At 51.3% G+C, this 22792-nt stretch overlaps 1 protein-coding gene across 11 annotated transcripts in view; it reads right to left on the bottom strand.

Annotated features, from left to right (window-relative positions):
* TNRC6C (trinucleotide repeat containing adaptor 6C) overlaps positions 1 to 22792 on the bottom strand; it is a 1467646-nt gene that overhangs the window by 1302035 nt on the left and 142819 nt on the right. For all 11 annotated transcript variants that reach the window (XM_069654647.1, XM_069654638.1, XM_069654641.1 and 8 more), the window contains exon 2: positions 11972 to 12071. In XM_069654647.1, the coding sequence (XP_069510748.1) occupies positions 11972 to 12034 (63 nt within the window). In that variant the 5' untranslated portion in view covers positions 12035 to 12071. The remainder of the gene's footprint in view (positions 1 to 11971; positions 12072 to 22792) is intronic.

Raw genomic sequence — 22792 nt, 5'->3', positions numbered from 1 at the left:
CACAAATCTGAAGACTCACACAATCAAGGGGATAGGGCCTAGAGAAAGTCATGGAGGTACTGAGAAAACATATAGGAGTCTGGGACCCACACAAAAGAGACAAGCTATGCAACAAGTAAGGGAGAGCCTGAGCCAACCCAGAGGGGTCTGGGACCCACATAAGAGAAAGAGGCGCGAGAAGTGAAAATGAGGTTACGAGGACCCATTGCCAAAAGACGACACATTTTCTGGAATACTAAGAGTCACAGTAAAGTCTTGCATGATAGCAAACCAGACTTGATGTTACATTTGTGAGCTGGAGAATGAACAGAGGAAGAGACACCTGCTGATACTTGGGAACTGTGTTTGTGATAAGAGGATCTACAGTAAAGTGTCAGGTTAGTGAACCAGACTTGATACTACATTTGTGAACTAGACAAAAGAATAGGGGAAGTGCCTCCCACGCGCCCTCCTAATATTTGGGAATTACCAGGTTACTCACCGTAGTGACCACCTTACTCCTAGTCCATAGTCCCCTTTCCTCCATACTTGTGGGACATCTCTCCGTCCTGTGGGACGGGACCGGAGCACTTTGTAAAAAGCATCCAATTTTTTTTTCAAAAATGTGTCCCTCCTCTCTTTCCTGCACAGGGCCCGGCACGCGGCCGTAACCCCACCCATCTTGGCTCCGCCCCGCGCATTGCCCATCAGTCCTTTTCTATCGCAGGGTCCAAGACCCATTAGCAATAACAGAGGAACCTTATTAGAGGGGACGGCGGGCGGGCGTATAGAGGAAAGGGGACTATGGACTAGGAGTAAGGTGGTCACTACGGTGAGTAACCTGGTAATACTCCTACGTCCCGTCCCCTTTCCTCCATACTTGTGTGAGATTCCCAAGCACTCCTTACAGGAACTATGGGTGGATGGAAATACCCCTTAGTGAAACAGGTTCTTTAGCACAGCCTGACCAAACTGAGCATCAGCTCTAGAGCTCATATCGAGGCAGTAATGCTTACAGAAAGCAGATGGGGAGGGCCAAGTAGCTGCTTTAGCGATGGACTCCCAGGGAACATATTTCTGAAAAGCAACCGCGGCTGCCTTGCCCCGCACCAGGTGTGCATGGATACCTTTAGGAGGTTTCAGCTTTTGGACTGTGAAAGACTCCGTGATACAGGCAGCAATCTATCTGGAAATAGATGCCTTAGATGCCGGCCTGCCCTGAGGGTTACCGAAGGTCACAAAAAGTTGAGAAGAACTCCGAAGCTCGGATGTCCTGTCCAGGTAGAACTTAAGAGCTCTTCGGACGTCCAGACAGTGTAGAACCCTTTCAGCCGCCAAGGCAGGGTTTGGAAAAAAGACCGGAAGGGAGATCGACTGATTCAGATGGAATTCGGTCACTACCTTCGGTAGGAAAGCCGGGTTTGTCCAAAGGACTACCCTGTACTTGTGAAAGACCAAGAAAGGATGCTCCACCGACAATGCCTGGAGCTCACTCACTCTCCTCGCTGACGTAACGCCGACCAGAAAGGACACTTTCCAGGACACGTACTTGAGGTCAACCATAGCCATTGCCTCAAAGGGTTTATGGCACAGCGCCGGGTTTATGGCACAGCGCCGTCAGGACAACATTTAGGTCCCAAGGCGGGTGCGGACTACGAACTGGAGGGTAGATGCGTGTCAAGCCAGCAAAATGTCTCTTCACCACCAGGTTAGCTAGAGAATAAGAACTCTGGTCTGTAGAGAGGTAAGCAGAACCGCTGAGATATAAGTCCTGCAAGACAGAACATGAACCCCTGACTCTGCTAGGGAGGATACGAAGGACAGCACCGTGTCAATCGTTGCCACCCTCGGATCCAACTCTTTCTCCAAACACCAATGACAGAACCTGAGCCATTTACTCTTGTATTGAGATCTGGTCGAGGGTTTCGTGGCTGCCTGGATAATGCGCATGTTACGCAGACAAACTCAAATGCTCTAAAGACTTGAACTCAGGCACCATGCCGCCAAGTTGAGTGATTGTGGGCAGGGGGGCCACATCTGTTGTTCCCCTTGGTGAAGAAGATCGGGAGTTACTGGTAACCTGATCGGCGGACACAACAACAGGTGTTGAAGTTCTGAGAACCAAAACCTGGCCGGCCACCACAGAGCTATCAGTAGAAGAGAACAGTTCACAGAGTTCTTCAACTTCCAAATTGCTCGATCAACTAGGGGCAGAGGCGGGAAGGCGTAGGCTCTCATGTTGTGCCATGGAATCTCGAGAGCATCCCCCAGAGAGGAGGCTCCCAGCCCCCCTTTGGAGGCGTACTAAGGAAGCTTCTTGTTTATCGCCGTGGCGAAGAGGTCCCCCCTCAGGTGTTCCCCAAAGCAGGAAAATCCATGAGAGGATCTCCGCCTTCAACTCCCACTCGTAGCGGACCACTGTCCGCCGGCTGAGGGCATCCGCTGTGACATTCAGCTGGCCCGGGATGTGCACTGCAAGCAGCCAGACCCATGAAGCATGGCCCACTCCCAAATCTGGATGGACAGGTCCACGAGAGGGGCAGACTTCGTTTCCCCTTGCTTGTTTATGTAATACATTGATACCACATTGTCCGTTCTTATGCGGACCACCTTGTTGACAATGAGCGGTCTGAATGCCTTGAGCGCCAGAAAGATCGCCAAAAGCTCCAAATGATTTATGCGCAGGAGCTTGTCCTGAAGAGACCAGAGGTCCGACACCTGAAGAAGATCTAACGTCGCACCCCACCCCAAAAGGGAGGAGTCCGTCGTGATCGTCACCATGGGGGCTGGGTCCTGAAACCCCGCGCCCACTGACAGGTTGCGAGAGATGACCACCAGTCCAGGTCCACTCTCATGGAATCCAGAATCATTATCCGCTTGGAATCCGGGTCCACAGCCTGACGCCAGGAACCCCGAAGAGCCATCTGGGTCCGCCTCATTTTGAGACGAGCAAGAGGAAGAGCCAGTACACACGAGGCCATGAGGCCCAGAAGCCTCTGGAACCACCAGGCTGACCTGCTCTCCGACTGCGCAAACATCTGACACGTGGCCAACAGATCAGCCATTCTGTCCCCGGTCAGATACACTCGGCAGTCGATCGTGTTCCAACGAAAACCCAGGAAAGTCAGGTCCTGTGAGAGCGTCATGGAGGATTTCCGCCAGTTCACCGACAGCCCAAGATGGAACAGGAGCTGAAGGAGAGACTGGAGGTTGCCCGCTGCTGCCAATGGACAAGGGCTGCGTAAGAGCCAGTCGTCCAAATAGGGATATACATGGATACCCTGGAGACGAAGATAGGCCGCAATCACCGACATCATCTTCGTAAAGACATGCGGCGTCGAGCTGAGGCCAAAAGGAAGCACCCGAAACTGGAAGTGCTCCTCTCCCAAAGAGAAGCGGAGGTATCTCCTGTGTGGATTCCAAATCAGGATATGCATGTACGCATCCTGAAGATCCACCTCGCTGAGCCAATCGCCCATCTGCAAAGAGGAGCGAATCTGGCCGGGCGTGATCATCTTGAACTTCTCTTGGGGTAGGAAAAGATTGAACTAGGAAAGGTCTAGGATGGTGACACAGGCCAGCCTGGTTGGGTTTGGGCACCGTAAACAGCCGGAAGTAAAAGCCCTCCCCTCGCTCCCCAAGGGGAACGGGTTCCACAGCTCTGAGGTGCAGAAGTTTCTGAACCTCGGCCTTGAGGGAGGGTGAGCCCGACAGCTGAAAAGGAGGGTTGAGGGGTGGGGTAGGGGTAAAGGTAAGCAGAAGCCCGCTCGAGCGACTGACAAGACCCATCTGTCTTATGTGATGGTCTGCCACACCTCCCAATGAGACGCAATGCGTCCTCCCACTGGGGCCTCGTACGAGCGCGGAAAACCCTCATTTGGCAGGCTTATCGGTGGCGGTGCCACCTGAACCTGATGAGGAGGCTGAGGAGCGGGAGAAAAACCGCATACGCTGTGGTCTACGGTGGTTATTCCCCACAGGAGAATCAACTCTGCAAGATTTGCGGCAGAGGAAGGTCGACTTTGCGACAACGGTCTCTGGGATTTGAAAGTAGCTTTAACCAGAACAGACAATGATTTAGCCGTCTGAGTGCTATCCTTGGTTTTGGTGAGCTCTACATCAGTAGAAGAGTGAAAAAGCTCCTTACCATCGAATGGAAGGTCCAGTACCTTGTCTTGCACTTCCTTCGAAAACTTAGTGGCATGCAGCCACGCTTGCCGCGAGGTATTGACCCCAAGCATCAGGCCCCGAGCGAGGTGTCTACGTGATGAGCCGCAGCCTCCAGGAGGTCCTGGGCCAAGACCCTGGCATCGGAAAGGCCACCTCTGAAATCTTCCAACTTCTCGACCGGAATGTGCTCCTCAAACTCCGACAGACCTTTCCACATCCGCATGTTAGCTCTCGCCAAAATCAATTCTGCATTGGCCTGCCTGAGCTGCAAGGCCGAATTGGCAAAGATTTACCTCCCTAGGGAGTCCAGGAGCTTGTCCTCCTTTCCCCAAGACCTGAGTAGCCGTCGCGGAAGAGGATGCTGCAGGTCTGGATTGCAACATAGCCGCAGCTACCACTGTGGAGGAGGGAGGCGGACAAGACGACAAGGCCACTTCTTCCGAAGAATGCAGCCTGTACCTCGCGTCAATATTTTTATTGACAAAAAGTCCCGAGTGTGGCTTTTCCCAAATTCTTTGGACCGCGGCCAGAACGTCCTTCTGCAGGGACAGTGGTACGCTCCAAGGGAGACAAGGTGAACACCCCAGAAAGCACGCCCTCCTGCGGAGCGGGTGCCTTGGGCACTGGAACATCTAAGAAACTCATGTCCAGCACCCGGTCATGGAAAGCTCTGATAGAGCGGGGAAGGTCCTCGTTGTCCTGATCGCCTTGAGGGTCATCTGACAGGTCAGGATCCTGCCGAGCCGTGTCAGGCACTGCCTTGTCCACTGGGGACAATGGTGGCAAAGGCAGAAGAGCAAGGGGAGGCACCACGGGCAAGGTAGGCGCCGGAGGAACAGGTGGAGCCAGAGGCGCAGGTGGACATATCTCCTTGAAAAGCCCTTTGAAATATTCCCTCATGGGGTCGGTGCGCATAAGCGCTTGTAATTTACCGAAAAAGGCGTCCTCGGGCGATTGTTTCGGAACCTGAGGAGGCCTCTCATGAGGTGGACAAATCCAGGGACGTAACGGAGAAGGGTGCCACACCGGCCCCTCCACCGACGTATCCACATAAATCAAGGGAGCCGCCCCCGCGGGCAACAAAACATTGTGCGGAAGAGGCATCCGGGCGTTCCGAATCATAAACCAGCCGGTAAGGATGCGCACAAGGGACCTTAGGTTCACCCAAAGGACCGAACCCTACACCAGGGGCCGATGGCGTAGTTGTAGGGGTAGTACCGAATATGGCCGCTGTGGTTGTGGCGGGAACGGCCGCCATTTTGTCCTCATCTGAGGGGAACTGCAGCACGTGAGGAAGTGAGGCAGGGGTCCCCATCGATGGGTCAGGGGTCTTAATCTGAGCCTTAACGTAAGGAACCTCGGCAGAGCCGGTACTATGAGGCCTGGAATGTTTCTACGACATACCAACCGCCAACTGAGCCTTCGAAGGAAGGGCCTCGGCACTGCCGGTAAAAGAAGAACCTTTCTTCTTTGCCCCCTCAACAGAGCGGGAACGGTGAGCAACCGCTTTCACCGACAGGGCCTTGCCCGGCCCCTCAGAACTGTTGGTAGCCTTAGCCTCTGTACGAGGGACCTCGGACCTAGGCCCGGTAAAAGCCTTATCGGCACGGGCCTCGAACATCCGTTCGGTAACCACAAGCCCAGCCAAGACCTCGGGACGCACCCCGGTTTTGTTTTTGAGGGAAGCCGAAAGAGAGGCCTCAGAGCAAGCTCCGGTACCCCACGACTCAGTAGAACTGGGCCTACAAACAGCCCCCACAGGAGGGGCCTCGGAGCGTACTCTGGTGTACACAGGCCCCTTACGGAGACCCCCTGCGAAAAATCTGGTAGAATTATTAGGCCCGACAGTCACCTCAGGGCGAACCACGGTAACAGAGCGATCAACGCCCCTCCCGGCCCGAGAGGAACCTGGGAAGGTATCCCTGGTCGGGGTGCTCTGAAAAGCAAAGAACTTACTGGGCGTTTCTTCTTCTCGTCGATGGATGCCTGAAAATGAGAAGGAGGAGTTCGTCCGAACACCTCCTCCCACCGCTCCAACCGACGTTGAACTGCCCGGACCGAAAGGGAGTTACAGTAAAAACAGGCGTCCCAACGGTGTTCCGGACCCAAACACTCTAAACAAAGACGATGGGGATCGGCCCTCGCGAAGCGACGGTGACACGATAAACAGTCTGGAAAATCTAGTTTAAAAGACAGACAGACTAGTAAACGAACGCTAGCGAGAGCCAGAGAGGAAAACAGGGAAGAAAATCTTCTGAGGATGCAAGTGCGTCCGGCCCCAATCGTGCGGAGAAAAGAACTGATGGGCAATGCGTGGGGCGGAGCCAAGGTGGGTGGGGTTACGGCCACGTGGCCGGGCCACGCGCATTAAAGAGGGACACATTTTTGAAAAAACTTTTGATGCTTTTTACAAAGTGCTCCGGTCCTGTCCCACAGGACGGCGAGATGTCCCACAAGTATGGAGTAAAGGGGACGGGACGTAGGAGTACTGTGTTCTCTTTGTATACGTTTGGAAGAGCATTCACCATCAAGAACTTTTAAGTTAAAGAACCACTCGTGGTTTCCCATCAAGAACTGAACATTTGAGTGGACATCCAGAACGAGAGAAGCCTCCTTCTGGATAGTCTAGTCAAGGAGAATAAAATTGGTTTGTGTTAGACAGAAACCTGTGCAGTTCCCTTGGGGACCACTGCAAAAGATTTAGGACTACAGGTGTTGGCAGTAAACCCACTTGGTAGCAGTCTGCACCACCCAGGTTTACCTGGTAGCTGTGGCTGAGCAGTCAGACTTCCCTCAAGAAGAGTTAGGCAGTATGCAAAGTATACACAATAGGCACTCAGATACAATAGCACAAGCAAACACTGACCAGAGCTTTGGTATCAAGGTATATAATTATTAATTTAAAAACACACTTATTGAAACACTCCAGCACTATTATTGTAATTCACTCTAAACACAGTTACTACTATTATATATGCACTCCTTATTCCTTATCAGACAAGTCTTAGTTAACACCACTTATTTCCAGACAGAGGTGAGCGCTTAACTATAGATGGCACTCCAATAAGTTAACGAACAAGGGAGGGGAAAAAGGCAGAATGTAGGAAAATACACCACGCTAATACTTAGGAACTCTTAAGCAAGGCAGAGAAGTCAAAAGTTACTTGTGAGCCAAAGTCCATAGGCCGGGCCCACTCTTGGAGAGCGGGGCACAAATGCACCCAAGATCACACAATGACAACAGGCTTAACAAGTCTTGCAGGGAGTTCAGGAAGGTTTTAGTGAGGCTCAGAAAAGTTTAGCCAGGGTGTCCCAGGCTAACCCAGGGTCGAAAGCCGGGGGCTAAATCTACCCCGTACAGTCGGTTGCAAGGGAACCCAGGCGGAACACGGTACCTTATGTGGAAAGGATCCTCCAGCAGGGGCAGTTGTTCCTGGCAGCGGGTGCAAGTCGCGTCGTCGTCCAGAGGAAGAGAAGATGTCGACGTGGAGGAAAGATGAAGGTCGTTGCACTGCCAAGGAAGAAACCAGCCGCGGAGTTTTCCGGTTAAAGGTACTACCCTTTGATTCGCGGTAGTGGTAAGACGTGGTATCCCGGTTGCCATGGTGCTTGGCACAGGCAAGGCGGCCACGAGATGCTCCAGGAAGCGAAAAAGGAAGCAGACCGGTTATCCCCACCAGTCGAAGGAAGAAAACTCTCCGGGCTGGAGATCTCCTCTGTCGTTGGGAAAAGTGGTGAGATTGTTCAGCAGGGCTCCACCGGTGGTGTCGTTGTAGCTGGTCGGCTCAGCTTCTCCCTCGTCGGATTCTTAGGTCCTGTGGCGACTTCTGAAGTTCCAGTCCCCAAAGCCCTGCTTTTATGCAGAAAACCCCCATTCACTCAGCCCAGCTGTCACTCAAACATGCTAAGTGGTGAGCCGGCCGGCTCACCACTTGGGCCAATCAGGACGGAGTGCGACTTGAGTTGCCTAGGCAACTCAGTCCAGCGTGCCTAAATCCCCCTCCAGGAGGGCTTCTGTGGAGAAGCCCGCCAAAATAGTGGAACAAAGGGCTCAACTTGGGTTGGAGTCACAGAAGCGAACACAAACGCCATTTTAGAACCGAGTTCTGGCAAAAAATACCAACCGGAGAATTAATATTAAATAAATAAACCGGCGGTATGTTCGAGGCTATAGGAATTAAATAATTAAAGTTGGTAGCCTCGAACAATGGGAAATCCCATAGGGATATATTTGCGGTCGAATATAAAAAGTAGTATCCACTGCCACCAGCCAAAACTCGATCAGGGGGGACGGAGACGTGCCCCTCGACTAACAGACCCCGGGGCAATCGAATTGCCCCAGCCAGTACGTCCACAATATGATGGTTTGTACTGGTTCTGTTCAGAATTTGAGACTAGTAAAGTCAATGGTGACTTTACATTCCCTGGGGGACAGGAGTCAGTCCCAGGGTATGGAGACTATACTGGGGGGTCACTATGACACCCCTGTGTTACTGCACTGAGGGTGCTGTGTAACACACATCACAAAAACACATGAAGCCCTATGGAGTAAAAGACCCCATAGCCCATTAAACACATCTAGAATCCAAGAGACACACTCAAATCATGTCCAAGAGTGAGGGTAAAAGAGTCTCACTCTTGGCAGGAGAAAAGAAATAAACCCCATAAATCCATCAAAGCTGCTGGGGGACTCACTAGGTTAGGAAATTCAGCCTAAACAGAGAATTCTCCCTAACAGTTTGGACACAGGACGGTGGACATTTTCCTTTGGTCGGACATCCAGAGTCTTTAGTCTTTTTGTTGAGGTAGGGCAACCCCTCATAGAACACGAAGAGGAGCCCATCAACGCTCAAACCAGAAAAAAAAAAACCACTAGGGAAAAAGGCCCAGCACACCTCTTGCAAAGAGAACAAGGTATATTTCCATAAAAAGACAGACGCGCCAAGTAAAGGAATCTGCTGCCATAGATCGCTCTGACGAAATCAACATGGGTGATAGTTTATAAAGGTAAAAAGCGTCACAACTGACATACATAAAATAGGTTACAGATCCATGCAGCTGGTTGGTGCGATCCTATGCATAGGCGGCCAGCTCCATATGGGGTGCCAGGCCATTGGTGTCAGCTTCTTCTGTCCATCTCGTTCCACATGGAGTTCTTTTTTGCATGTCATTGGGCGAGAGTTCCATAATTGGCAATTATGAGCACAACTCATAGCACTCCCCATCTATGGCCTAATGCGCACCTGGTACTGTAGAAATGGGCACCGAGGATCCTTTCGAGCTCATGGTAACTCTAAAACCCCAGCTCGATTCCAGACGCGTCAGCGATGTTCCAGTTCTTCCCACCCCGGGCTTAAATTTGTTACTTTCCCTCCCTGGCAACTTGCAGCCCAAATCACACAGGTCCAAAATATTCTGCTGGGATCTCTCTGATAAATTGGCGACATATCCGTTTTATGGTCGGTGGTCTGGTACAGACTGGTATTCTGGAATGCTGGTGTCTTGGGATGGGGTATCTGGGAACTATAAATTAGGGTTTGGGCTGGGGAAAGTCAGAGGCTCGTGCCCTCCTTCTCGTGGGATAACTTTGTACAGGGAGCTTCTGGCCCCCTCATGGCCTTGCAGGACACATTCCTTCTGGGATATGAATGCTTATAGTATGAGACAATGCAGGGTTTCTGACTGTCCGTGGGTTTGGATTTTCTCACTGCCATCTATGCTGTAACACAACCCTGCATGTCCATGTCTATCTCTATGTAGCCTGTGCCTACTGTCCTGGCTGCAGTACACCAGTAGGCCACGATTCCAAAATGCCAGCTAGTTTTTAACATGGCGTTTTACTCTCAGCACAACCTACACCTAAGCAAATAATATCTACCGGTGAGGCAGTTTCTATTAACACACACCTCCCCCCTATAACCTTTCTAGGTACCTACCTATAACACGGTCACAGGTCTCCGCCTCATCCGGAACCTCTTGGGTGCCTGGGACGACCGTCCCTGCTTCCAAACATTATAGGGCAAGATAGATTTTCCTTTACTTTTATACATAAATAAACGTCTTTGCCAATACATGCCACCAGTGTGTCAGACTCGTACTTCTGCACCCTTACAGACGTTATGGGCCTTAAAATCAAATTCATATTTCATGTGACTGAGCTATAGTTGCCATGCATCTAGTTTTCCTTTTTGAGAATTGATTTTGGATCCTTTTTGAAACATTTTTAAAATAATGGGGCTTTCATTTCTGATCGCAATCTCCCCTGCCTCCCATTTTACAGCCTTTTGCCACTTTTTCCATTTTGTCCCTCATCCCGAAATACACATATTGCCTTTGCAAACATGGAATTTTTGAATTGGTGCCTGTAGATGAAACAGGCATTAGCTTTGCTGGCAGCACATTCCCTCACACTCCACATTCTCTTGAACAAGCTGCTCACTCTACTTACTAAATAAATCACTGATAAGTATAGGCAATTGCGACAATTGGAATTCAAGAGGATTATACCTTAACCGTCAATCCTCTCCATCCCTGCCCAATTCTCCCTGGAAAAACACTCCATCATGTGCATTATGAGGAAATGGGATTGCTACTCGAAGCCGATAGTTATAACGGATGCACTGGCCCATCATCGGGATCAAGAATCATTTGATCCATTCTTGATTTTTCATTGAGAAGGATTTTGTGAGGTTGTGTTTGCAACCCTTGATTTGAGTGAAAAAATGCAAATGGTTTTAATCTAAATTCTGTCCAAAATTGGGCAATCCTAATCTATGTTTCCCCCTTTACTGAGGTTGCATTTTGGAATGCACAAGAAAAAATATGAACACACTTATTAGGTTCTATTTAAAATTAAAATGACTTGAAATATTATTCACTTTGGAACTGGAATATCAGGATTATCGTCTCTGCTTTCTTGCTTGATGAATGTGCTTAAACCTTGCAAAAATAGTCTCTATATTGAAGATTCTTTTTTGTTTTAATACACAATGTAAAATATCTTGACTGAACATTAATGTGCAACTTTACCCTCCATATTTTAAGGTTGTTCGGTACAGATAACTAACTTGTTTTATCTGTCTAAAGCAGGGTGGAAACATGCAGAAAAAGCTTAGTTATTAAAACTGGGGTTAGCTAGGCAACCGTCCTTCATTTAAATAAAAAGATGCAAAATGTGATTTTGCTTGTAACTGGCATGTGCCCACTTGACCCCTGCAATTCAAAATGTGATCACCATGAAAGTGTGTGTACTTTCCAACAAACCTGGCTCCCTGGTTGGGGCATACTTGCGCAACTGGTTTTAAAACTATAAAAACAGTTAAGAGTGTTGGATCTGGTGTAGGGTGCTGAACACACACATTTTAAAATAGCTGAATCTGCTGCTGGTTTCCCATGACAGTTAAACCTGATGGAGATACCGTTGGTTACCTAAAATGAGCAGTAAGGAACTGGCGGATTTTCTAGAATTACATAACACACATTTTGGAATTGCAGGATCTGCGGTAGGTTAAAAAACAATTGTTTAATTGGTGGATCTGCTGTAGGTCCCCTAAAATGACCATAGTGGAAGAGGGGAACGTGTTAGGTGACAGACAACGCAGAATTAGCAGATATGCTGCAGGTTACCCAACATGACCATTTAGATTTGATTAATCAGTCAAAGGTTAACTTATAAGAGTAGTTCAAATGGGTTGATTTGCATCAGACTATTCAATACTAGTAGCTAGGTTGTGCAAGATGAGGTTTGTGCGTAAACAGTGTAAATGCTTGACAGCCAAGAGTTCGAACATAAGTTCAAACATATTAAAACAATCTACTGTACCTTTTTCTGAGCACCTTCCTTCTTTTTCTTTTCTTCCTGCTTTTTCTTTTTCTTTTCTTCCATCAAACGTTCCTCTTCTTGGGTTTCTTTTTGTTTCTCGCTGTGAAGATAAGAGGTAATTAATCAAAGCAAACCTCTTAAGAGTGCATTACAAGGGGTGACGTGGATACAGCACTTTATTTTCAATGCCTTTGTCAAACAAAAAAGAGGGATAAACATGGGAGCTTGATACAAGTAGAAGCAACCAGCGTGCACTCCAAGTTCGGGGCTAATGATAATTCAAAGGATAAGTAGTCCGAAAAGAAGACAATGGTGCATAAAGACTGCACCAAATGCTAGACTCAGTAATAGATTATGTAAAAGGGAGAGTGTTAACCGTTTTAATCCATTATTAAATTGTTACGATACACATTAAGGGCCAAAGTCAACCAGCATACTCCCTTCACATTAAAAAGGACTGTCAATACATTTGTTCCACACAAAATGTAAATTCTGCCTGCCAGGTGCTTTATTATTATTATTACCTAAGGCGAGCGTCCCTAGATAGCACGATCTTCCCCACGATGAGAGACAATAATGGACTCTCCCAAGATGGGAATAAGGCTAAGACAAAGTGCGGGTGAGCTTAATGGGAGTTTATATAAGTCAAAATAGGGCATGCAAAGGACTCTGCAAACTCCGAGAGTGCTCTGTCTGACATTAGCAAAGACAGGCGTATATATTTACAAAATACGTCATAAGAACCTAAACACTATAGGGGGCACATGTTCGTGAGGATTGGGTGGCGATGACTAACTATAGGTGCATCTGTGATGTGGTGCGCCGTGGTTGGCGGTAGTCACTGGTTGCCAAGGTGGGCCGGGCAGGTCAGCTGGGCTCATCCGGGCGGTGCTGTTGTGCCAGGCGTGGCCAGTGTCATTGATGAACGTCTTCCTTGGCTTTCTGCCCTAAGGCCACGCACACCGCATTCATTCAATACCGCAATATTATCTTCCCCGATAAATCTTCCAATAGGTTATTCTACAGGTTAATGCAACACAGGAGGAATGCACCTAGGGTGGGGTCCTTTGGTAATACATGGTTACCATTATCCTGTTGACCGGGTATCATAGGTCACGAGGTTGGGTTTCAGGGCAAGGGGCGAGCTGTCCAAGTTATCATGTCTCGTTAGAAGTCATTAGGAACAAGTCACTTACCTGTAACGGTTGTTCTCCAGCATGGGTCTGGCATGGATTCACATGCTCATGAATATTCCCCGTCGTCAGGCTGGGAATCCTCGGTAAAGAAAAATGAGTATCAGTTTCGTTTCTGATCTGTCTTTCGTAGTAGTAACCAATCACTGATCTCTGCGTCATACTGACCACAGCCAATGACTGCCATCTCCCTAAGCCCCGCCTCTGGCAGCCATCTTCAGATTTGGTAGCACGTGAAGTGGCAGTATGACCAAGTGAAGAGCCGCAGAGGGGTAGGCGGGAGGGTTCGCATGTGAATCCATGCCAGACCCATGCTGGAGAACAACAGTTACAGGTAAGTAACTTGTTCCTTCTCCAGCATGGGGTCTGGCATGGATTCACATGCTCATGAATAAAGGAATAAATAGCAGTACACACATGCACAACCACGGGAGGTGGCAACAGGCTCAACATTAAGCAATACAACAACTCAACATTAAGCCTCTCTTACCTTCTCACCAGGCTCACCTTAGGCGAACAGGTTGCGCAGCACTGCTTGGCCGACCCTGGACTCCTCCATGGAATCCCGGTCGACGCAGTAGAATTTCGTGAAGGTGTGCGTCGACCTCCAAGTAGCAGCCCTGCAGATGTCCAGCAGGGGCACACCAGATAGGAACGCCTTGGTAGCTGCGATCGCTCTGGTGAAATGGGCTCTCGGACGGCCGGGCAGCGGTCGGTTTGCCAACCGATGACAGTACATGATACAGCCAGAGAGCCATCTGGAAATGTAAGCCTTTGAGAGAGCCTTCCCCTGATTGACAGGTCCAAAGTTCACAAAAAGCTGTGACGTCTTCTGAAAACTATTCGTGCGGTCCACGTAGAACTTCAGCGCTCTAGCCACATCCAGCGAGTGCAAAGTCCTTTCAGCCGGCGACGAATGCGACGGGAAGAAAACAGGCAACACCAAGGGTTCGTGGAGGTGGAAGTCCGACGGCACCTTGGGCATGAAGGAGGGGTGCGTTGTTTTCCACGACAAGAACTTCAACGGAGCCGAGTCCAGAGGCTCGAACGGAGGTCTCATGAGCTTGGTCAGCACCACGTTGAGCTCCCATGCCGGGGCCGGAGCCTTCACCGGCGGGAACGATCTGAACAGTCCCTTCATGAATTCTTTCACCAGACGATGAGACCACAAAGACGTCCGTCCCGTGGTTCTGGTGTATCGGGAGATCGCAGCAAGATGAATCTTGATGGAAGCGTGCGCCAGTCCAGCCTTGGCCAGCGTCAGTAGGTACGGCAGTACTTGAGGAGCCGTAATCCGTAAGGGTTAATCTTCTGTGCGTGTCCGTAGCATTTAAGAGTTGAGGACGCCCTGGCCTTTGCAAGAACCTCTCTGCAGTCGGCCAGTATGTCGTAACCTCCAAACTCTAACGCTGCAGGAGCCAGGCTTGCAAGTTCAGCGACTTCGGGTCGTGATGGAGGATGGCGCCTTCTTCCCTGGAGAGAAGATCCGCATCCACTGGCAGCTTGATTGCCGGGGACGCTGACAAGTCCAGAAGGTCCGGGAACCATATCTGCCTCGGCCACGCAGGTGCGACGAGGATCATCCTGCACCGTGACCTCTTGAGCTGGTTGATGAGCCGGATCAGCAACGGCAATGGGGGGGAACGAGTATAGAAACAGGCCCTCCCAGGGGAACGAGAAAGCATCGCCCATGCTCCTCGGCAGGGGAAATCTGCTGGCGAACCTCCGGCACTTGGAGTTCATCGCCGTCGCGAACAGATCGATCTGGGGTGTGTCCCACCGTCAGAAGAGGCAGTCCACTAGATCCTGTCGTAGTTCCCACTCGTGGCACGAGCGCAGCCCACTGCTGAGCGAGTCGGCGAGGGTGTTTTTTATTCCTGCCAGATGAAACGGCACCAGAAACATCCCTTGGGCGACGGCCCAATGCCACAGATCCTGTGCCTCCTTGGACAGGGCTGGGGACCTGGTGCCGCCCTGCTTCCTGATGTAGAACATGGTGGTGGTGTTGTCGGTGAAGATCCTCACCACCTTGCCCTTGAGGGACGGAAGAAAGGACCTGAGGGCCCAAAACACTGAACGGAGTTCCAGGACATTGATATGGAGGGACTTCTCCGTCGGAAGCCAAAGGCCTCTCGCGTGCAGCTTTTCGGTGTGCGCTCCCCACCATTCCAGGGAGGCATCTGTGGTCACCGTCTTCTGGTGGCCCGGGGTCTGGAAGTCCATGCCCGCCGTCAGATGCGCGCGGGTGCCCCACCACCGGATCGCTCGTCGGAAGCTCTCGTCGAGTGTGATCCTGTCCTCGAAGCTGCCCGTCGTCTGGATCCAGTGAGCGTCCAGGAACTCCTGTAACGGGCGCATCCGAAGCCTGCACAGGCGGATGTGATAAATGCAAGAAGACATCATTCCGAGGAGGGATTTGATGGACCTCACCCTGGCCGCGTCCGCAACCAGCATCCGCTGCACCTTGCCCAATATGGCTCTCGTCCTTTCCTCCGACGGAGAGGCCAGAAGCGCCACTGTGTCGAGTTTCGCTCCCAGAAACAGTGCGTCTTGCGCGGGCACCAGATGGGACTTGGCGTAGTTTATAGAGAATCCCAGGTCCGTGAGTAGTTGGACGGTCCTCGCCGTGTGCTCCGCGGCGAGCTCCCTTGTCTTTGCTCGGATGAGACAGTCGTCCAGGTAGGGGTAGACGTGGGTCTCCTCCAGGCGCAGACGCGCCGCCACCGGTGCGAGGCACTTGGTGAACACCCTGGGTGCCGACCTCAATCCAAAGGGAAGGGCTCTGAACTGGTAGTGACGCCATTGGACCACGAACCTGAGAAACTTTCGGTGTCCCTTTAGGATGGGGATATGGAAGTAAGCATCCTCCAAATCCAACGATGACAGGAAATCGCCCTCCTCCAGCTGACCCAGGACGTGCTGGAGGGTGACCATCCGGAACTTCTGTGCCTTGATGAATTTGTTCAGTCGTCGTAGGTCCAGGATGGGACGGCATCCTCCGGTCTTCTTCACGAGGAAGTATCTTGAGTAAACTCCGGAGCCCGAAGCCTCTTTGGGACAAGCTCGATGGCGCCTTTCTTGAGCATCGCCTTTACCTCCAAGAGAAGCTGAGGGACGTGATGTTCCTTCCTGGCCATGGGGGGGGACGCGCGGGCACTTCTTTAGAAACTCGAGCGCGTGACCCTGGGCCAGGGCGTCCAGCACCCAACGGTCGGTGGAGATGGACTCCGACACGCTGACGAAGTTCGCCAGCCGGCCTCCCACCAAGATGCTTCGGTGGGGGCCCGACCCCACGGCCGGTTCAGTACTGCTTCGACGAGGCTTTGCCGCCTTGTCCTCCCTGGCGACGATGGCAGGGTCCGCCCGACTTGCCTCGTCCCCTGTAGGCTTCCTGTGACGACGAACGGGCCGCTTGACGGTAGGTGGAATATCCGCCGCCGGAACCTTTGGAGGCACCCCGCTTGCCTCCGGCGCTCCGAAAGGGCGGCCATTGCTGGAGAACACCAAGAGCCCGGGCCGTCTCCGTGTCCGTCTTGATGGCTTGTAGGGAATCGTCCTCTGTTTTCCCAAACAGGTTGCTCCCGTCGAACGGCATGTCCAAAACTCTGGTCTGCACGTCCTGCCGGAAGTCCGTTGCCTTAAGCCATCCACGCCGTCTAAGGCACACACCGTTGCCCAACTGGCGAAACCCTGTGTCAGCGATGTCCGTCGCTATCGTAATGGCGTGGTCCAACGCCACTTCTCCTTCCTGCAAGATCTCTAGGGACTCCGCCCTTTTATCGTCCGGTAGGAAGTCCAGCAGGGGGGCGATCTTGTACCACAACTCCCTGTCGTAGCGGGCTACGATAGCCAAGGCGTTGGCAGCCTTAATCGTCGTCGCTGCTGATGAGATGACTCTGCGTCCCCACCGTGTCCAATTTCTTTCCCTCGCCGTCCGGGGTGGGGGGGGGTTTAGGTTGACGTAGAGGCCGAAGCCCCCCCTGCTTTCTTCCTGGCCCCCGCGGAGACGACCGAGTCCGGGGTCGGCTGTGCCCGAAGACACAAGGGGGCCGCGTCCGGGACCCGGTACTTCTTCTCGTACCGATCCCTTCTCACAGGCCTTGTGGATGGGTTCTTGAGGAGGGCGAGACCCTCATCCCAGATATCGTCCAGTAGAGGTACAGCGAGGACCGTCTTCCTCTTGGTCTCACGCCGTTGATAAAGGAAACCTTCCTTCTTCTCTTCCGGGCAGAGCTGGAAAAGCTCGGATGCCCTGGCGATCATGGCATGAAACGATCCAATCTCGTCGGGCGGGGAAGCCCGGGGAGGAGGTGACGACGGAAGATCCTCGTCGTAAACCTCGTCGTCTGTACCCGTTGCGGCCGTGCCCGTCCCCGTATCATCCCCACGGATCGTGGACGGGGAAGAGGGCTGAGCAGGGCGCGATGGTTGAAAAGGAGCTGGAGGATGAATCCTTCTCTTAGGAGGAGGGCTCCCAGAAGGGCCTGGTTCCGGGTCCCCCGTCGGGAGCGGTTCCTCCGTTGGTGGTAACGGCAATCTCGTCCTTATCTCCGAGCATAAGGACTGTATAGCCAACAAAATGGCCGCCGAGTTGTCTTGCGGCACTGGTTGAGGGGATTCCGCCGGGCGGTCAGGGGCCTCGTCGGCACCCTCGACGTTCTCGTCTCCTACGTCGGGGTCCCTCCCGACGGGCTGGTCTTCTTCCACGCCAATGCCGTGGCTTAAGACTTCGATCAGCTCCTCTTCAGAGGTTGAGGCCGAATCCACGACGACCTCCTGCCCCCCTTTTTCTTCTCAGTCAGAGGTTTCACGGGGGTCCCGTCGATGGGCTTCAAAGAGGACTCCCTCCGCGGTGGCAGGGAGACTCTGGGCCCCGAGGTCGCCTCCACTGGTGTAGCCTCCACAGGCTGAGCCAGGGCCGCCGCCACTGTCTCGATAGAGGCCTTGGCAGGGTGGATCAAGGCTTTCACCACCTTAGGTGCGCTCACCGCCTTCTCCTTGGGGGGGGGGGGTCACCACCTCGCTCCCCCTCCGATGGGGCCTTCGAGCTCGACCGGGGCCTCTCCAGAAGCTTCGCCGGGTGCTCGGACTTCCTCTTACCCGAGCCAGAGCGTTGGCTCGTGGTTGATGGCGCCGGGGAGGTTGCGCCCTGCCTGGCAACCGAAGAGCCTGACCATTCAGCGCTCCCGGTGCCAGCGGACTCGCAGTGCTTGGCCTTCTGTTGGGCCCCTGTCGCCGGGGCGCCCTCAAAGGTCTTAGAAGACCGCTCGGACTTCTTCTTTTTCTCACCTGACGGGCTCTTCCCTTCCAGCCAGTTGGCGAGACGCAGATGGCGGTCCTTCATGGTCCGCTCCGACATGTTGCCGCAAAACGCACAGTCCTTCTCCACGTACGTCTTGTCCTCATGCAGGCAGTAGAGGCAAAGGGAGTGTTCGTCCTCCTTGGGCAGTCCCTGAATAGCTTTCCGGGCGTCGAGCTTCCCTTCTCCTGGGCCATGTCCGAGATGGGCCTGAGAAACTTCTGGAGTCCTCCAAAAGCGTGGCTCGACGGAATCTTCACCCTTGAGGGGCGTAGAAGAATCCGACACGGGTCCCCGTTGATCGGATAAAGAAACAGTGGAGCTTGAGGCTCTTTTGACCGAAAAAAGAGAATTTTCCTATGAAAAAGCGCGAAAACGCACTAAAGCTCGAGAGCAATAGCACGCGGATCCCAACACTTGAACGTGCGGTAAAAATCTGAAGATGGCTGCCAGAGGCGGGGCTTAGGGAGATGGCAGTCATTGGCTGTGGTCAGTATGACGCAGAGATCAGTGATTGGTTACTACTACGAAAGACAGATCAGAAACAAAACTGATACTGATTTTTCTTTACCAAGGATTCCCAGCCTGACGACGGGGAATATTCATGAGCATGTGAATCCATGCCAGACCCCATGCTGGAGAATGAATGTGTTCCTACAGTGTTGCTATAATATTGGGTGTCCTAATTTTACAGGGGCCATTAACCTGGGGTGAGCTGGTGGGTCGTGGAGCCTAAGAAAGGGCACCTTTTGGCCTGCGTTTATGGCCAGGGTTTACTGCTGGGTTGTAAATAATTCAGGTGGCTGGCCGCCGCCCTGGGAGCTGCGGGGGAACGTGAATGCTTGAAGCGGCTCCAGCCGAATTGGGGGAGGTGAGGCAGAGCAGCACAGGCCTCTGCTTTCTGTCTGGCAGGCTTCAATGGGGAGGAAGGGGGAATGGCCTTGGATATACCCACAATGGTATTTTCCTCGTGTGTTGCAGATTATGTGAAAGAGGCATAAATATTCATATAATGTACAATACCCATTGAATTTTTTCAAAGGTTATGTTTCTACATTGTTAGTACCTTTACATGGCCATTTCAAATGCGTTACCTATACCCATTTTGCAATTGATAACTATATGTTAAGTATTTAACAACCACAACATTTTGTTACATTTTATGCATGCATGGTAAGCGAGGTAGTATTAAGGTTGGTGGAGCACGCAGGAAAAACTGGCCAATGAGACTGATGGCAGTGACACATGGTGAGCTTGGACATTCGAATACATTCTGTGCATTTTCGTACACAATTTACATGAGCTCCCAATGTGGTTGCACTTGTCTTCCTTTGCACTCTAGCAGCATTAGTTCAGTTATGGCATAGGACCTTGGAGTACATTCTTCTTGGCGAAACATATAACATAAAAACCCTGGGACACTTTTACCATTTACGCATAGCTACGGGGATGTGGGTACTTCAACCAGAATGCCACATGAACACACATTCTGCCATCTTCATGGAGGTTACATGTTTTATCCAAAGGTCATGGAGAGAAGAGTTTCATCACAGGCAGTTTGCTCATCAGTATTTGGGGGCTCTACTTTTATCGGGGGGCCATATTACAGTTCTTTTCCACCCCGGCCCTGCTGGCCAGGTCATAATGAGGACAGTGATACACTGCGGAAGGTGAATGTTACAGTGTTTGCGTCTAGCACTAGCTCATGTCCGTCTGTTCGTGGGAACGGGCTCTCAGCGGATCTGCCAGGGAGCTGCGGCCGTAGGGACAAGTGAGGACTCTCCAAGGGTGGGGGCCGTGCTACGGCGCACAGGGGCTTATGTCATTCTGGTTTCATAAAATGGTTTACAGGGCCTAGCGTAATACAGCACATTTGGTCAATGTCTCAGCCAGTGGCCCACCCGCCACCTGGGCCCTGGTGGCGGGGGAGGGGCCCGACGAGCCATGGACTTCACAAGGGGGGGCGGGAGCTCCAGGGGAGGGGGGGGTCCCTTGGACCAATCCTCCCATACATTACCTTGAAAGTGTCCTCAGATAGGTGATGACGGTCACATAATTTGCAGTAACAGTCACAGAGGAATACCAAACATGGTCTATTACGATCTGAAACAGCTTGTTCATATATGTATGCAGAGTTGGAGTTGCTGCATTTATACCAATTAAAAAAACATTTATAAAGCCAGTAGTGGTGGCTTTAATCTACTGGACATGTTTTCTATGTGGCCAGACATTTCCACCATATGTCCAATGAACAATATAATTTGAAAGCTAATGCAATCAGATGCCATTTGTCAGACATCGCGTTGAGACGCTTATAATTAGTTTTGTCCGGTCCTTCTACGACCACATTGATGTTTCTACGATGTCAGGGAACCATCTGTGTGAAGGTGCTGAAATCTATGGAAAGGGGTTGGGGTCAAAAAATGTCATAGCCAGTAGTGTTTGGAGGGTCCTAACTGGCGACTATGCAGAATACGTGCACATTGGTGGAACCGTGTGGAATTGTATAAGGAACAATCTAACATTTTCTGATATATATAATTTCCATATCCATTTGAGCCAAGTCACACCTTCCACAACGCCACCTAGTAGCCATCGCTGGAAGTTCACCTCCAGTTCCGAGCCACAGAAGCAAGGCATTGTGGGTATGCAAATTACCTCAACGCGAGGACCAAAACTTGAAGATGTGTACGGGACCTCAAAAATTATGTTTCAAGGCTTAGGATGCACGGTTTCCGAGATACGTGCATCGCAACACACTACGCAAGGATGAGGCGACAGGTGGGAAAGAGCGCATAGAATGTCCCAGTATGCTGTAGCTGCCCAACTCTGGCCTCTCCTCCAGGTCTGCTCTGGGGTTTTTCAGCCAGCCACACGTGCCCATTGTCAGTGCAGTTTACTTCAGAGTGCAAAGCACAGCTAGCGAGAAGCGTCCCGGAATAGCAACCTACAAGATCATTGATTTTCAACAACTGATGAGGGAGCTATCATGTCCGTCTACAGAACCTGTGCGGAATATGGGTACTTTTTGCTAGCATAGTATAATTATAACATGCATTGTCATCATATGTTTGGTATTACCATCATTAAAAGAGAAACGCACATCATTGATGGATATTGATATCATATGGCCAGTCACACATAGCATTTACTGGGTACCATCATCGTATGACAGGGTGCTCAGTCCACCATATGTTCGTTTTTGTCGACATACTCCGGTACGTGCATCTTATGGTAGGTTTTGTGACTAAATGTCCAGATACTTCAGTTGTTTGTGGGTATGTTGTGGCATTACTTGTTATATTATTTCAATGCTGGCAGATACTGCAATGAAAAAACCTTAAGCAAATCCAGAGGATGTGGCAGAACACGTTAATTCCAAGCAATTAAACTTTGGAACCGCTTATGTATTTATTTTGGATATTTGTAATGCGCCTATACAACACATGGTGTTTCAAGGCGCCACAAGACAAAAACAAATGGGGGTGGGGGTCAGACAGGGCGAAAGTTAAGAATAACGGTACTACTAGGCCTTGTGACATTCAGATTGTCCAAGTGCAGTTACAAGAAGTGCGAGGGGGGTGGGTCTGTTGCGAAATGTAGGGTCTGCGCGAAATGCGAAGTGCTAGGGTGGGAAGGGAAATGCAGGGTAAAGAGGAGAGAGTGAAAAAGGGGTGGGGGGGGAAGAAGAGGGGCCAAGGGGCAAGGAGATTGAAAAAGGGAGGCCAGGAGGGCAAGTGCCAGAGATTCCATGGGGTGAGGATCCATATGCTAAGTGCGAGGGAGGGGGGGGGGGTGGTGCCCTGTAGAACTCTAGGGACCGAATCAACCAGTCACTGCGGCGGGTGGGGGTGTTAACAGGGGAGAGGGAAGGAAGAAGGGAAAAGGAGGGTCTTGTGGAGCTTCCAGAATTTAAGGAGATCCTGCTCAAGCCTGAGAGGAGCAGAGACCATTCCGGAGGGAAGCTCCTACGGTGGAAAGAGATCGACACCCCACTCTCTGTTTAGGGAAGCATCTGATCTGTAGAGAGTTGGAGCTAGAATACTGAAGGGCTCTAGCAGGGTGGTATTTAGGGAGAAAGAGTTGGATGTAGCTGGGTCCCAGGCCCCAGAAAGCCTTGTGGATAATGCTGAGGGTCTTGAACTTGATCCTAGCAGCCACCGGAAGGCAGTGGAGAGATTCTAGGGCTGGAGAGATGCAGTCCCAGCGCTTGAGGCCAAGGAGAAGTCTTGCAGTCTTTTCTGGCGTAGGAAGATGCTCTTGCAGTAGCCAGGCTAGAGAGGACCAGAACTCTGGAGACATTGAGTTTATAGGGGAAGGCGAGGAAAG

Source organism: Ambystoma mexicanum, chromosome 3q (genome assembly GCF_040938575.1).
Source record: "Ambystoma mexicanum isolate Mex_15411 chromosome 3q, UKY_AmexF1_1, whole genome shotgun sequence".
Taxonomy (NCBI): Eukaryota; Metazoa; Chordata; class Amphibia; order Caudata; family Ambystomatidae; genus Ambystoma; species Ambystoma mexicanum.
This window is presented reverse-complemented; position numbering and strand designations above follow the sequence as displayed.